Source organism: Echiichthys vipera, assembly GCF_963691815.1.
Source record: "Echiichthys vipera genome assembly, chromosome: 12".
Taxonomy (NCBI): domain Eukaryota; kingdom Metazoa; phylum Chordata; class Actinopteri; order Perciformes; family Trachinidae; genus Echiichthys; species Echiichthys vipera.
Window position 1 is genome coordinate 14,298,156 of NC_139837.1, and position 15,757 is coordinate 14,313,912.

Below are 15,757 nucleotides of genomic sequence, written 5' to 3' on the forward strand. Positions count from 1 at the left end.
CGAGCGCTAACACAAGGTTGTGTTTAGTGCTAATCAGCAACTGTTAGCATGCCAAAACACCAAACTACAATGGTATATTAAACATAATACCTGCTAAACCTGGTTGTTGTGAGCATGCTGACACTATCATTAGCATCAAATACAGCCTCACAGAACAACAGGTGTGATTAACAGTGCTATAATATGCATCATAATAGGTCATAGTTATGCTCCATTTGTGGGAAGAAAAATACAAACTTAAGGTTGCATTAAATCATTTTTTAACCAAAATAGTAAAGTATAGTAATACGAAACAGGACAGCTCTGTGTCGGATAATCCTAAATATGAAAAGAAATCTACCTTATCCTTTAAGGAGTCCTTTTACAGTATACTGTCTGTCTAACAGCTGCGTGCTGACTAAACAACAGTCCTCACCTGAATGACACTAAGCATTGGTGGGCCTTTATTTGGTGTCAGCGGCTGAGCAATGTTAAGGCTGCTCATTGTATGTCCTTCACATCAATCCTCTCCATACTTCCTAATTAAGCTGTCCCGTTAAACTTAACTGTTAAAGCCTGACAAGAGGGAACCTGGCTAATAAACGTGAAGTGTTCATTTCGACAGTGTGGCCAGCACAGTTACTTCATTTATATGCTTAATATAACAATCATTTTACACAACAGCAGTGTACACAACTCATTCTTACTGACTGATTGCTTCCCGGAGAAGCAGAGGCTAATTGAACTGTGATTTCTTTTGTTTAAATGGGGCTATTCAGTCTGACACCCTTTTAAAATACCATTTCCTGGTCCAAACTCTCTGTTGAACAAAACAGACAACAACGGCCAAACTTTTTTTCTTCAGAAACACCTTTTCTTCAATAGGAAAGCAGATAAACGACAATTAAATTGTTTTTTTCTTACTCAGATTTGTCAAAACAACAGGGAACACAGCACTGAGGCATTATAGAAATACAAGGCTTGGACTGACTTGGGCCCGGAAATCGTATTTCGAAAGGGCGTTACGTCACAACTTACCAGCCGAATAGACCCAGATTGTCAACAATACAGCTGAAAGAAATATCTTATCAATACCAACATATAGATCAATCACACAAACCTGTAGAATTTGAGTGAGCGTCCCACAGCGAGTAGGACAAATGGTGCCACTGTGTAGCTAATGGCAACCTGCGTCCATGCCCACGTGATGACATCATAGATGCGCTTGTAGGAGTCAGCAACCATGAAGTACGGTCTGATGTTGTGCCTTACCTGGAAGAGAAGAAAAACATCCCGTGAGTTGAACTTCCCAACATCATTTTCAAGTGAATCTGTAAACTTTTAATTGCACCCCACTCATTTTACTCTACAATAGACCAGACTTGAATTAAACCAATTGACCTACTTCCTGAATTCTTTCATGGCAGCAGGCATTAGTGCCTAGTTCTGCTTATAATATGCTCATCCTTCTCCTTTTTTCCCTCTCTCACTGTCTTTTTCCATCTCATAACTCTCCAGAGACATCTATCTCTGAACATGTCAGTGTGGGCAGTGGCCAGTAGTTTTATAGTCTAACTGGGTCAGTGGTCCTCTTGTCCTCCTTTAGATTAAGAAGAAGAGAGTCCCTGCAGGAACTCACCTGCACGACAAATTTACTGTGCAGGCGTTTCAGTTAATCAACCCTGCTCGGGTAGATTATCCCCCCTGTATCATCAGTCCGCTGTCTTGACATAAATATCATCTTGTCTCCTTTCACAAGACTAGTGTGAAGAGGTTCGGCTTAGCACACAGATTAGTGGTAATGGCCTCACACTTGAACATGAGGTATAAGTGGTTGGTTTACTACTTTATCATTATCCCCTTACTCTCCATAAAGGGATTTTGTTGTGTGTTTGTGGTTCTTCTAAGTAGCAGTGGTAAATCTAAAGAGCTCTTAGACAATATGTCTATAATGACTGTAGGATTCACCCTCAATATCGTTATTCATGAGCTGCCAGAGCATAAAGTACCACTCAAGAATTATATATCAGGCTGATAGACAATATGTACTGTATAGCCATAAGCTGTGTGTGTACTCACTGCACGTGCGGCCATGGTCATGGCAATGCCAGTGAGGAAGGTCAGGTAGTAGCCGGGGTACACCCCGTGCCACATGGCCGACAGCAGGAAGGTGGCAGCCATGGGGTTGATGTGACAGCGCTCATAGCAAACCCTGAGGAAAACATTGACAGTAGAAGAAAATAATTAAAAAGCCACCGGTCACCATTTGAAAAAAATACACAAATGGGTAGTGGTCATCAAATTTAAGCACATTATAAACTGCAATTTAAGTCATCATTGTTGGTCTTTGTAATAAGAACAGACCAGTTGGTGATGGATAATATGATGTAGCTTGTAAACATTTGCAATATTATTGTGTGGCAAATTTTGCAATCAAGCCATTTAAATTATGGTTTCAGTAAAGTATGATTAAAAATCTAAATGCTACCGATATGTAGATATGTAGAAATTGATCATAATCAACCTTCTACAGCCAGGGCTTGCTTTCACACAAACTGAGCAAGATACAGTATTACAAGCTGAATCCTTTTACCTTTTGAGCCAAAGAGCTGTCTGGATATTCCAGTTGTCTAGGAACATCTTGAAACTGGTGGCGAACTGAAATGGACATTATACTTTAGAATTGAGTCAAAAAAATGACTTTATATGGATATACTAGGTGTCATAAAAAGAGCCCTAACCTCAATGTCCAGAATTCTGAGATTTGATATCAGGTCCCACCGTGGGGAGCCATCTTTGTTGTATCCATTAAAGCCAAATCCAGCAGCGTTGTTGATAGCGTCAGCTGCAGGAGAAAGGTACAAATGTTTCTGAGTACTACAACAGCAACAGTAAAGGACGACAACAGCTGCATATCCTTCGAATACATTGGTTTGTGACGCAATGACAGAAACAGATGGAGATCTGGCACCACATGTGTTTGTCATTGTTAAGAATGAAGAGTGGCAGTTTTCAACTCAGCACTAGATGGCACTGTTGCTTCAAGAAATGCTTTTAAATATGAGTTGATGTTAGGCTGTGCCTCAACATACTATACAAGCTACTTTAAAAATAACTAAATTCTCTAACCAAGAACAGCTCAGTGAGTTCATATCACTTATATTAGCACTAGCACTGTACAAAACCAAAGCAGTAACACCTCTGTTTAAAATTCAAACCAGTTTTAGCAATGTATCAGGAGTCAAGCTATTAGAAAGGATAAAGCAGAGGCCTCTCAAAGCAGAGGTCGATTTCATCATTGACAGAAGAAGACAGAGATACATAAAGGCCATCAAGGTGATTTCAGGGCCCAATCACTGTCACGCTACCAGTCTGATTCACCAGCAAATAAAAACAAATCTATACTGTACATATCTTGGATTATGAACATAAAATGGGCGGGAAGAAATGTGTTACTCCAGTAAGAAAGTCATATTATGAAACTCACCAAGTGTCCAGACAAAGTAGTACTTTGGCCTCAGAGCCAACATGGCCAGGTAAAGGTAGATGACCTGAAGATGGAAGGGCGTGGAGCTGACAAAGTCATCGTCTATGGAGTGCTCCACAGGGAGCAGCTTGCACAGCGACAGATAGATGGCCAGCGAGATGGCACATGTACACAGCTTAGAAATGACGTCATTCTGGGTGGAGATGAGAGAGGAGAGTGGGATGCAAAGAAGCAGCCCTGTTAATATTCAATAACCACATTCGGAGAAGTTAAGCTTGCTCGAGGTTAACTCAAGTCCTTAAGTGTTTCATATTCAGCAACGACTGTTCCACTCTGTTCCTTTCTCTTCTGAGATGAATACACACTCAAATCTTGGAGTGTAATTAAATTGTTAATGCATTATGTAGCAGGTAACCTTGAGGTTAAGACACTTGCATCATTAAATTCTCAATAATGTCTCAGTTTCTGTTTCTCTGAAGGCAGCCATACTAATTATCCTACACCCCTTCAAAACGGCTTCGCTAGGGCATTTGCCTTTTTCAAACATTACCCAAATATGCACTTAAAAGAGAATTGCATATTTTAAAGTCCAATTTTGTGATATCATAGCCGCACATTCAAGCACTCTCTTTGAGAGTTTAAAGCATCTAAGAATGTTTTCAACCACAGCAGCACAAAATATAGGGCTACTTTACCACAGAGACTCCACATAATTTATGCACTCCAATTCAAGTGGTTACAACAGTCTTGTACCTTGGGTGAGGGTTCGCTCTGCTTGTACTTCCCGTTCTCCTTGCCGTTGGCGTTCTCCTGGTGGCGCGGCTGGTAGCAGGTGCCTTCGATGAAGGCCATGTAGTCGTTGTAAGAGCAGCTGGGCCCTGCCAGGATGCCCATGAAGTTACAGTTGTAGCTCAAGTACTCCAGCAAGCTGGGCATCCGGCTTAAAGGCCACAGGGACAAGAGCAGATATATAAGTGTGTGTGTGTGTGTGTGTGTGTGTGTGTGTGTGTGTGTGTGTGTGTGTGTGTGTGTGTGTGTGTGTGTGTGTGTGTGTGTGTGTGTGTGTGTGTGTGTGTGTGTGTGTGTGTGTGTGTGTATCTTTTCATGTAGTTTGATCTAAAATTCAGTACAGGATAAGGTAAGATAGGATAACATAATACCATATTTAGAGATGGCTTCCTGAACACTGAGAAACCAGTACGGTCCATTCTATTGAACTGTTCAGGACAAGAGGGAGGGCCTGAGTGCTTTGACTGATTCTGAAGCCTTCCTTGCTGAATTTAATCTGCTTGGTGAGGCAGCAATCTAACTCTCTGAACAGGAGCTCTTGTTTTTCGAATGCTAATACCTTACCTTCCCAGTAGCCATCTCAAGAGTTAACGGCTGACTCACAGTAGCCCTGCAAAGGTTTATGAAGCGAATATTTGGTGCCTCATTTCTCGGCCTATGATCGGTGAATATACTGTTGTATATATTTTGTATAGGTGTATTTCCAAGCCGTGCCTAACAATCTTTGCAAAGATTGCGCAAAAGATGTCAGTCCTGCTTTGACTCTTATGTCTGTTCTGCTCAGCTATGTGATCACATATTAACTCTCTGTTAGCTTACAGCAGCAACTCATCTCCCCACTCAAATCCTGCTTCATGCATTGTTTCTAGATCTCCAATAGTAACGGTCAGGTAAGCAACTGGAGTTGTATTGCAGGACAGATTAGGGGCAAGGCATTCCTACAATACAGTTCACACAAGAGCAGAGAATGTGTGGTTTCCTAGCTACAGAGGTAGTGCCTAACAACTGCTTGACAACACCACAGAGGCGGTAATTTAATATGCAGAAATCAATGAAGCCTTTATTAAAATGAAGAGCATCATTTCTTTCAGACTGATTTGACACCATGTCGGCTTTTTTCTTTATTATTCGGCTCGGTTGAATGAATCCATCATCTGAAGCAGTAAAAACATACCTGAGTCACATACCTGATAGCTAGGTATTTCTGACTGGGAGTCAGCTGTCCCTCTCGCTTGGTCAGACCTATGGACAGACACAAAGACATACTTGAAAAACAATAATTTATGCACATATATACCTGCAAATCACGCTCTCAAAATCAGATGCAAATAGCAACAGGTGGTATGGAATGTAAAAAGCACCACCTTCTTTCTGCTGATTTAACAGAGGACAGAGAGGAAAGAAAGTATGATGCATATGGTTGTACTTTTGTCTTGGCTCTTTCTGATAAACACTCTAAGAGGACAAATTACACTTTGGCTAGACATGTTGATCGTGGTCCCTGTTAGAAGGTTAGTAAAGGTCTGTTTTCTATTCTTTAGGCTAAATATCTGGGAACATTTGTTTTAATAGTCAACTCTTTGCTTATGAAGACCTGCTTTGCAACTCATTACCCTGAACACTCATGGCCAGCTTTGGCATCATGGGGGTAAATGTAAGGTTGAGTGTACGGCTCATGGTGCAAGGCTGTGTTTAGTTACGTGGCCGCAATTAAACCTCTGATTCAGGAGCAAATGCAAAGGTTAAATGTGAAGCAGCTTCACTGTGCCTTTAATAACTCTGTATTCTTAAAAGCTGGAACATGAGCAGTCACTCATAAGTATTTTTACTGTTTTGGGGGAAATAAAGGCCAAATACAGGGTGTATCAGGGTGTGACAGTTCCTTGAGGATGTGGATTAGACTCTTAGATTCTCATTAGACTTAACAGTTAACAGTTGCGAGGAGAATCAGTGACCCGATCAGAATTTGAAACACTACTCTTCTCTACACTGCCTACATGCACCCACCCGCCAACACACACATCAATACACAAACTGCCATTACACTGCCAAACTGTGATTGTGTTCAGTCTAGATATATCCTAAGGAGCCTTAAGTCTCCAAGTTGGAGCTAAAAAGCTCTCATCATGCTCTCGATCTCTAAACCTCTTTGATGCTTGATCACACTTGCTTATTTTAACCTTGTTGTCAATCTCTATCTTTATTTATTGCTCATTAGCACGTGGCGTTTGATGTTTCGAAAAGCTGACTTCAGCATTAGCATGGCACATGATTGGCAAACTACTTACACTATAGGCCTGTGAATGTTCTCATTCGTCCAGGTCATCGTTATCCTCAAAGCAATTTCAGTAAAAAAAACTTGACACTTACACTATACCTTAGATAACATTTTGCTAGTAAATGGTTAAAGCTTTACTATCAAATGTCTTACGGCCCCATATTGTAAAAAGTGAGGTTTCCATATCTAAATCAAAACCGTCAATCCCCGGAGAAATGCACACAACCTGTATTCAGAAACTGTATGAACCTGAAAATGAGCATGATAAGTTTCCTTTGTATGTAGCCTAATTAAAATCAGCTTGAGTTTAAAGTCAGTCATTAAAGTGTCAACAAACAGAGTGTGTGTGTGTGTGTGTGTGTGTGTGTGTGTGTGTGAGAGAGATAGGAGGGGAGAGTGCATACTTGGTCATTTCTCCATTACATAACCGTTGCTCTCTTTCTGGTTCACTAGCCCATTGTCAGAACAGACTACTGGCTCGGAAACATGGCCATGTGATTCATTTTGGAAACTCCAAAGAGAACTGAACCATTTTCACTTCTGTCATGCCTTTTTTTTCACACACACACACACACACACACACACACACACACACGCACACGCACACGCACGCGCACGCACGCACGCACGCACGCACGCACGCACACGCACACGCACACGCACACGCACACACGCTTTGGACTTACCATCATGTATTTCAAATGCCAAGCTGGTGATCTTCTGTGTTATAACCATCATGGGCCTGATAAAGAGCAACAAACAGAAAAAAGGACATGTTACTATTGAGAATTTCAAAACCATTCCCCTGCAGCACATGTTTGACTTTTTCTTAATATGCTCGCATTTTTCTGATGAATATATTTTTTCTCATGTTTAAACTTTTTTTTTTTATGTTTGTTTGGCTTCATGTAACTAATGGCTTAGATGCTAATTTAGCCAGTAATAATAGGAACAGTACTCGCTGCAGTATGTCCACAATGGGAAGTTTTCTCCAGTATAATTGCTTTTTTTACTACTTTACCACTTCCTGTAGCTATTCATTCTTTTCTTTTTCTCTGTTATTTATTTACCTATGCTACTCAGCTCTCTTCCTCTCTTCTCTGCTCTCGTGTGCCTTAATCTGCATTTACAACCTTTTTGTTCATCAGCAAGCACAAGTATTTGACTTATTTCATACATGAAAAGACAAAAACAATCAGGTCAGACATTTTCTGTTCTTTTAATAAAATTGAAGAGAATTTTTAGACTATCTGGTCCTGCAGAACAAAGGACATTTGGCTACAAGGGTCACACTGACATTGAGGGAAATGTGAATTTGACATTTTCAAGAAAAACAGACAAGGTACATGAAAGAGTAAAATCTCTGCACTCACAGAGGCAATATGGGTTTGCATTGGGTTGCTTAGCAACTAGCCACCCCCACCCTGCTGGGAGTGCAGGCTGTCTGCTTGCATTGTCAGACAGTCTGGAGGAGTGGGAACCGACTACAAAAGTCGCTATCCGACACAGCAGTGTGACACATTCTTGTTTCTGTTACTAGTCATGTCCTTTATTCCCCTGACTCTAAATGGTAACTACTGTTTTATTAACTCTCTACTCAATATAGCATTCAAAATGAAAACCAATATAGGTCATCGGTTTTTAATTAAGAACCAAAAAGATTTTTAAAAAGCTCTATGGTATTAGTGTAGCTTACCCTGTAAAGTCTGCAGAGTACATGCCATAGTCAAACACGTATACTCGTGTGATCTGACATAATATCAGGTAGCCAAGTGTCACAATGAAGCAGTACCTGTGCAGAAAAAGAAAGGAGGAGAAATTAGAGAAATAATTCATTACACAATGTATGTGGGGGGAAATAAATGTGTAAAAATACAGAAAGCCAAAAACAACTTGGAAGTCTTGTTGGACAGCAACTGTCATTCTCGATCATCTTCACAGTGGCATGGAACTTTTCAGGCCTAACATTAACATATGCATTGTTAAAATTTAACCTCAGAGTTATTAGTCCATCACTTTGTTTTCTTACAAGGACTTTCTTCCAGAACGGCACAAAAGACAGAGGCTTCGACACCAGGGCAGATCTATGGAAAGGGGAGTGGGGATGGGGGGGGGGCCTCGGGCAAAAGAGCAGAGGAGGCTCCAATAATATGTCAGGGTCAGTGGTCGAAGACAGTGGACAAATCAACCTTTCAACAGAAGACCAAAGACAAAGCACCACGAAAGCCTGTTGTACAAAGCTGTTGCAGAGTCAGCCCAAGTCAAAGCTAGCTAGCATTCCTTTGAAACCAACAGTAAGAGGATTGTGCTGCTCTGTGAAGGAATATTACACACCAGCTCGAGTGGAGCGTGGAGCGGCATTGCTGATAAGACACTACGGGACCTCTTGATTCTGACAGTCTGTTGTATCTGCAGTCCAAGACATCATCTGATCTCTACTGCCAAGCATTTATAACACAGGATAAAATAACTGGCTTCTGCAATATGAAATACTTTCAGACCTTTCAAGAGCTTTTCTCAGTCTGTAAAACCTCAAAGATTAGACACTATTACAACATCCTTGAAGGTACTATAAAAAGGACATAATTATAATACAATCCTGTTATATGCGCTGAGAGTTTGGTGTTTGTATCCAACCCACACTTAGCATGTTTTTCAGTGTACACACTATTTTTCAGAATCTGGCTCATATGGGAGACGACATAGCTCTTTACAAAGACCTCAATCTTCCCACAAAAGGCCTACAAGCAACAGAGCTAAGTTAAATGTGCTGCATGGATCCATTCAGTAATTTACAGTAATTCAGTAAATTAAAAGTGTGTTTTGTGGTGAGTCATTTAGTTTAAGAACAATCCTGGGTTTTATAGAGCTTCCTTCTTCTTTTTAAGATCAATATTTGTCAACTTGCCTTCATTTGACAGTCACAGAGACAGACAGGAGACGTAGGCAGAGAGAGGGGTATCACATACAACAAGGGTCCGTGGACGTTTGCGGTTATGCACACTAAAAATTAGGCTATTGGGCTATTCACACACCATGCAATGAAAACGGGGTGACTGACAGCTGTGATCAACTCGCGATTGGTCAGTCAGGACTTTGACGTGGCTCCACCAACCAATCCCTCCTGCACGCACTCTAGCTCCAAAATTCTAACAGGATGATGGCCATACTTTGGCTTCCCTTCTGTACAGTGGGAAGAAGTGGAGACTTGTGGTCCACTTTACAGTCTATGGTTCAACCTAAGAACTAAAGAGGGATGCTATGACCTTACTTTGACCTTACTTTATAAATTGTTTTAACCGGTTTCATTCTTCTTGTTAAATAAATCCAAGGCAAATATACAACTGCATAGTATAGCAAGTATTTTTCCCTATTCAGTGTTGTGTTATATACACTGTAGAAACACCTGAACCAAAATCCTGCCTATGGAGTAGGCCAAGTTGTTCTGTTAAACTTGCTTACAATGTAGTTTTACCTAAGTTGACATTTTCTTGAAGCAAGTGACAAAATCCTTCTATAGAAAACTTCAGCAATGTCAAGATAAGATGAAAAGAGGTTGTATTCGCATTAAAAACAACAGAAAAGATTCCTCTGACGGATATTTTACTAGCTTTAACACAAAGACTAAATGCACTCAACCCCAGACTATATGACAAATGGACAATTTAGCAGTGCAAGAAAGCTTAAAGTTTTTCTCTTGACTTTACTAACATTTTCCATCCTCAGCAACAACAACATGTGCTCTGCTCTCAGCAATCCTGAGATCAGCATTCTCTGGCAGCACACAGCTGCAGTTATGTGTGAAGATACGAACTACTGCATATGTGCTGCAGCAGCTATTTGCAGCAGGCCCACCAGGAATCCTGTCGTTATCCTCCTCTGATTTGTGTTTGTGTAATTCAAAAGGGGGGTGTTTCATTTTCACTCGAGGCATCGGATAGAGCCTGGGACTAAAGTAGGCTGGCTTCTCACTGTGGGACAGCGGTAGACAGGTCAAGGCCTAAACAAGGAGCAACAGGTATGGATACACACTTCACACAGACGGTGAAAATGGAAAAACAGGCTATATATAAATGTCTGAACACTCCAAAGACCTCTTTCTAAGGGTGTGTGCACAGTAAATGCCTCGAGGCACACTTCGTACTCACATGCATACGAGGATCCAGAGGAAATTTCCATCTGTTCAGCATGACACTGTGAGTCAGTAATTTGCACTTATCACAGTCAGGTTCACAGTCATGCTTTCACACCACAACTAATATGAATTTCAAATAAACTGCAAGCTTATGTTACAGATAGAATAAATGCTCTTCATTTCATCCTTTACTCAGGCCCTCAGGAGTTGCTCAAGGAGTTGGTGAGGTCTACAGGGCAGTAGAAGGGTTTCATGAGAAGGTAGATCATCCTAGACAGGGAAAGTTCAGTGCACCTGCGCAGCAAAGTTTCTGCTCTGCTTTTAGTGTTTTTGAGCTGCAAAGTTGGTAGCAGAGCTGAGATACTAGGTAAATATCAAGATGAAGACATCTCAACTGTCAGAATCACCCTTTCCTCCTCTGGACAAATTCAGTCGACACCCACTGCTAATAATAAGATCTAATAAACAGATGTATGTAAATAATATTATGTAACACATCCCTTTAACCGTCGTTAACCTGTTGCCGGACAAACAAGAGGTCGTAAGATACATCTCAGGGGGGTCAGGATGTGTTTTTTCCAGCTTCTTCCACAGTCCAGAGACATGATGCAGGTGTTAATTGAGTCTAATTTTCCTGTAGGTGTGAATGTGAGCAGGAACGTTTATCTGTCTCTATGTGTCAGCCCTGTGATAGTCTGGGGACCTGTCCAGGGCATACCCCGACTTTGCCCAATAGCAGCTGGCGACCCCGAGTGGGATAAGTGGTGAGAGATAAGTGGATGGACACAAATTAAAGAAACTTTGTTACAACCAATGGACATATGGCTTGTGGGTGCAAGTAGACATTGCGTTCTTTCAAGGGTCACGAGCCAAGAAATTTGAAAACTAACCTAGAAGATCTATAAAAAGAAAATCTATATTTATATTATAATACATCCGATTTCTTAGTCCTGGTAATTATAATGCTGTGGTTCTTCTTTAGTATCAAACAAAGAGGGCAAGTGCATTACCGTCACAGCCTTTTTCTCAGGTTACACCATATCTAACTTCTCTGCCCTTACTGTGTGTACAGTGTGCTCAGTAGGTTAGCATCTAGAACCTTCCCTGTCTACTCACCACATCCAACAGGCGGACTGTAAAAGAGAGTCAGGGAGTGGTAAGAGGGGAAAATCGAGAGATTGAAATATGATGCCTCATCGCCGAACAAAGTGGTCAGTTTAGAGCAGCACTAAGCTGGGTTCACGTTCACAGCCATTCCCACAGACCAGAAAAAGGCTTTTAGCAACTCCATAAAGCTGTCACAATGCAGCCATGGGTTAAACAGAGTCTCCAAAAGCACACGACGTCAGTGAAATCACAACCTGCTGCGGAGGTAACAATGCATTTGTTATGCAAAGCCCTGAGGCAGTGGGTTCAACGCCCTCTGCAAACATGAACATGTCAGTGCGCCCTGCCTCTGCAACTTCCATCCGAGGGGGTTGGGGGTGCTTGGTGAACTTTATTTTTTGAATGCGATGGAGGTGTGTCGCTTTGGCTTGGGCGACTGCCACAGACTTTTCCGTTTCATAAGAGCTACAATGAGAGGGAGAATCTTATCTACCCACATACACAAGAGGCAGAAAACCAGGCTAAAAGCACACTAATGCTGTTTGTAGAGGGTTAAACTGCCAGGAATAATGTGATGTGACTTGTGATGTGGCTATATGTTGAAATGCCATATTCTAGTTTGGATGTCCTGTGTTCAGTCACTGTCATGGGGTTTTGAGTCATTTCTGTCGAAGGGGAAGACGCTATTGTGATTGTTTTGTAACCATATTTAAAAGTGCTCTCCTCAGAAGACCCATCTACTGTTTACAACGTAGACTGTATATAAAGATGGACCGCTTGACAGTGGCTGGCTGCAGTGAAGTAACCCCAATTTTAGCGTTAGGGAAGCACAAATCATTTTCCCCCAAAGATAGTTTGTGTTATTTTAGGTTTTTCTTACCATGCTGTTGTATGGTCAAGTTTTCATTTCCCTGCTAACTTTTGTTTTAATAAGTTATTTGATGCTATAAAAATAGTGAAAAACGTTATGACTGACAGCTGCTTCCGATTGGTCAGAAAGGTTGATGGACGAGACTACGATGACCCGGTTCTAACTCCCGATCCCTACTGCGCATTATTTATTATTTATTATTATTATATATAGTCTTTGGTTTACACCTGTGCTTATAACCCTTGATTTCTGGTTAAAAAAAATAATATTAATGACATCAAAGACCATGTGTGTCTATGGGTGTGTATATGTGTGTTTAAGTCTTGATGAGTCATGGCCACAGCTGGAGGACCAGGGGCAGAATCATCGTCATCGTGACCCAGGCTTGCATGTCTCAAAAACACAACAAAGACGAATGACGCAAAAACAAGAGCGGTCTACAGTTAACTGATGTGAGGCATTTACATTATCTAACATTTAATCAAAAATGTATGACAAGATTTGGGTTTACTGGCTTGGACAAATATCTTTGTCATACTTCCTCTTACCCTTAAATTTCTGTGTGATTCTGACACTTCCAGGAACCACGAGGCAAAATAACCTTGTAAATTATTTAATCAAATTTTGCATTTCATTGGTGCACTTACTTGTGCATGTGCTCCAGACCAGCAAAGACCATCACACTGTAGGACAGTCCGCTCTGCACCAGGAAATGGAGGGAATACCTGTGGGGAGACAGACGACATCAATTACTTGATTCATCTCATATTCACTATATTGAAAATATTCACTTATTAGCTCTTTGTTTTGCGATCCACATCCTGCTTTGTCATCCCATACAGTCATTAGGAAGAGGAAATCACAGTATTATGAAACCAAAGTCACTCCATCAGCCAATGTGAAGCCGGTCTTGTGTATAACCAGTAATGTGTCATCTATAGTCACAGGGCAGGACAGTGACAATCACATCACGCTATGTTTTTAATTGACTCTCATACCTTCCAGCTGTAAGACCAGCTGTAAGATACCTTACACCCCACTGTTACAGGGACTTGTACATGAATGTGTGTGTTCAAACTGTGACTGATGTCCACCTCTTTCCTTTTCCGTGAAGAACACACGCACACACGCACAAATACACAGTTCACCAGCAGCAGCTACCAGATGGGTCTTTGAAGGGCACAGTGTGTGATGCTACCGACGTCAGACCCTCCAGTAGAGGAGAGATGCCACACTGTGTTAGTAGTGAGTCAACAGAAAGGGCAAGGGCATCAGGGGTTGGCAGAGAACAAGAGAGCACAAGCATTGTGAATTAAATTAGCTGCTCAGAAAATAAAAGGATTAAGAATGCAGTAATATCTGATTAAGGGGGGGGGGGGGGGGGGATATCTTAAGACATAGTAATCTTCTGACCGGTAAGCCTCGGATGTTTAAAACAAGCATGATCTGTTAGCATGTCAACAAAAGCAAAAATGAGCTCAGTCCCCTATTAAAGCAATGTTCCAGGCATGCAGAAACAAGCTTGTGCGCCTGACAGAGGGGGAATACATCCTAAAATAAACTAACACTCTGCAGCATCTGCGAGGCAGATCCTCTAGGGGTGCAACCAGGTGCCCTCTAAGAAAGAACAGTGTGTGTGCAACGAAAGCTCAAAATATTATGCGTGCGTGTGAATAAAAGGGTGCAAATGCAAGTGTGTGCATAGATGCATTCATGCATTTCACAAGAACAAGTTGCACTGACTGACTGTTTGGGTTCCTATAAACAATTAACATGTGCACTGCTCTAAGTTACTGTGACCTTACTCTACTTGAGAGGTTTATAAATGAATTACATCTGTCTTACTGAATCTCTTATTTCAACCTCTTTGGTATTGTAAAATCAGAAATTAAAGTGATAAGAACACTATTATTTTGGTAATTAGCATCTGTTAGAATGAACATGTAGCGGCAGTAATGCCGTAGAAAAGAGACGGCAAGGCAGTGGCAAGGTGTACCAAACCGTGTGCATTTACAACACAACACATAATAGTTTCCAAGAGCATAGTCCAATTGTTTTGTAAATACCAAACCCCAGTTACTATTTACATGTCAGAAGCCATCGGCCATTAGTAATGAAATTACCTTAGATACAGAGGCTATCATATGATACTTAGCTTCAAGCACTGCGCCAAGCACAATAAATACCAGATACAACCTTTGTGAAATGTACCTGCTTATAGATATTTAAAGGAGCTCGTCCTCTTTAATTACTGCAGCAGATAAAATTCTTTGGCAAGCTTTCACAGACACACATTTCTTGACTGTTTGGCCTATTTGGACAAAGGGCTGTTAAAATAATGTTTTTGTTTGTATTTTATTCAAATTACAAATTCATCTGACATCATGTTAGTATGGTGCCCATTCACAGCTCAGTGAATACAGAACAGTCATTTCACTTGTGTTGTTGTAGATCTATGTTTCAGTTCCTTATTTGTTTTATACATGTTTTGCTGTATTGCTAAGATGTGGTGACAATCTGCTGTCACCTTCTCATTGTTGAAAGTAGCCTACGATCTTCATAACTCCACTAGACAGTTTACAGTATCGGTGAGCCGATAGGAACATCTCTCTACTGCTGTTGTATAGATCTTTTACCTCTAGTTGATACTTGTTTTCCCTCATGTTAAATGTAGATTCATGAAAATGGGGTAAGGAGAAGGCATTGTAAATACTTATTAACATTAAACATTCACCTTTACACTACAGCTAATTAGCAGCATAACATATCATGGTGACATTTTCTTTGGCTGGAATAAAACAAAATGTATGGAAACAAATGCTGATATCTACTCACATGAGGCAATTATACATATTTTCAATTATTTATAATACACATCAGTCCATGCTTTGGTTGAAAGCATTAGTAAATAAAGTAGTCACTTTTGTGAGACACTGTCATGGCATGCTTCAACAGGAAGGTTGTCTTGTTTTTCATAACTACATCACCTCTTCCAGCCACAACAAACAAAATGTACCGCAGCTCAGTGTCAGTAGTGTCAGAGTCTGTTGACAAGGTCACCTATTACCCAATGACCAGGCAACATTTCACCTGGTTAGTATTTTCCCACGG

General features: G+C 40.9%; 1 protein-coding gene across 2 annotated transcripts in view; it reads right to left on the reverse strand.

Annotated features, from left to right (window-relative positions):
• mboat2a (membrane bound O-acyltransferase domain containing 2a) overlaps positions 1–15,757 on the reverse strand; it is a 42,235-nt gene that overhangs the window by 2,676 nt on the left and 23,802 nt on the right. For both annotated transcript variants that reach the window (XM_083924292.1, XM_083924293.1), the window contains 10 exons: positions 13,294–13,371; positions 8,230–8,325; positions 7,220–7,275; positions 5,443–5,497; positions 4,220–4,406; positions 3,467–3,659; positions 2,721–2,824; positions 2,573–2,637; positions 2,059–2,191; positions 1,100–1,251 (listed from right to left, as the gene is read on the reverse strand). In XM_083924292.1, the coding sequence (XP_083780418.1) occupies positions 1,100–1,251; positions 2,059–2,191; positions 2,573–2,637; positions 2,721–2,824; positions 3,467–3,659; positions 4,220–4,406; positions 5,443–5,497; positions 7,220–7,275; positions 8,230–8,325; positions 13,294–13,371 (1,119 nt within the window). The remainder of the gene's footprint in view (positions 1–1,099; positions 1,252–2,058; positions 2,192–2,572; positions 2,638–2,720; positions 2,825–3,466; positions 3,660–4,219; positions 4,407–5,442; positions 5,498–7,219; positions 7,276–8,229; positions 8,326–13,293; positions 13,372–15,757) is intronic.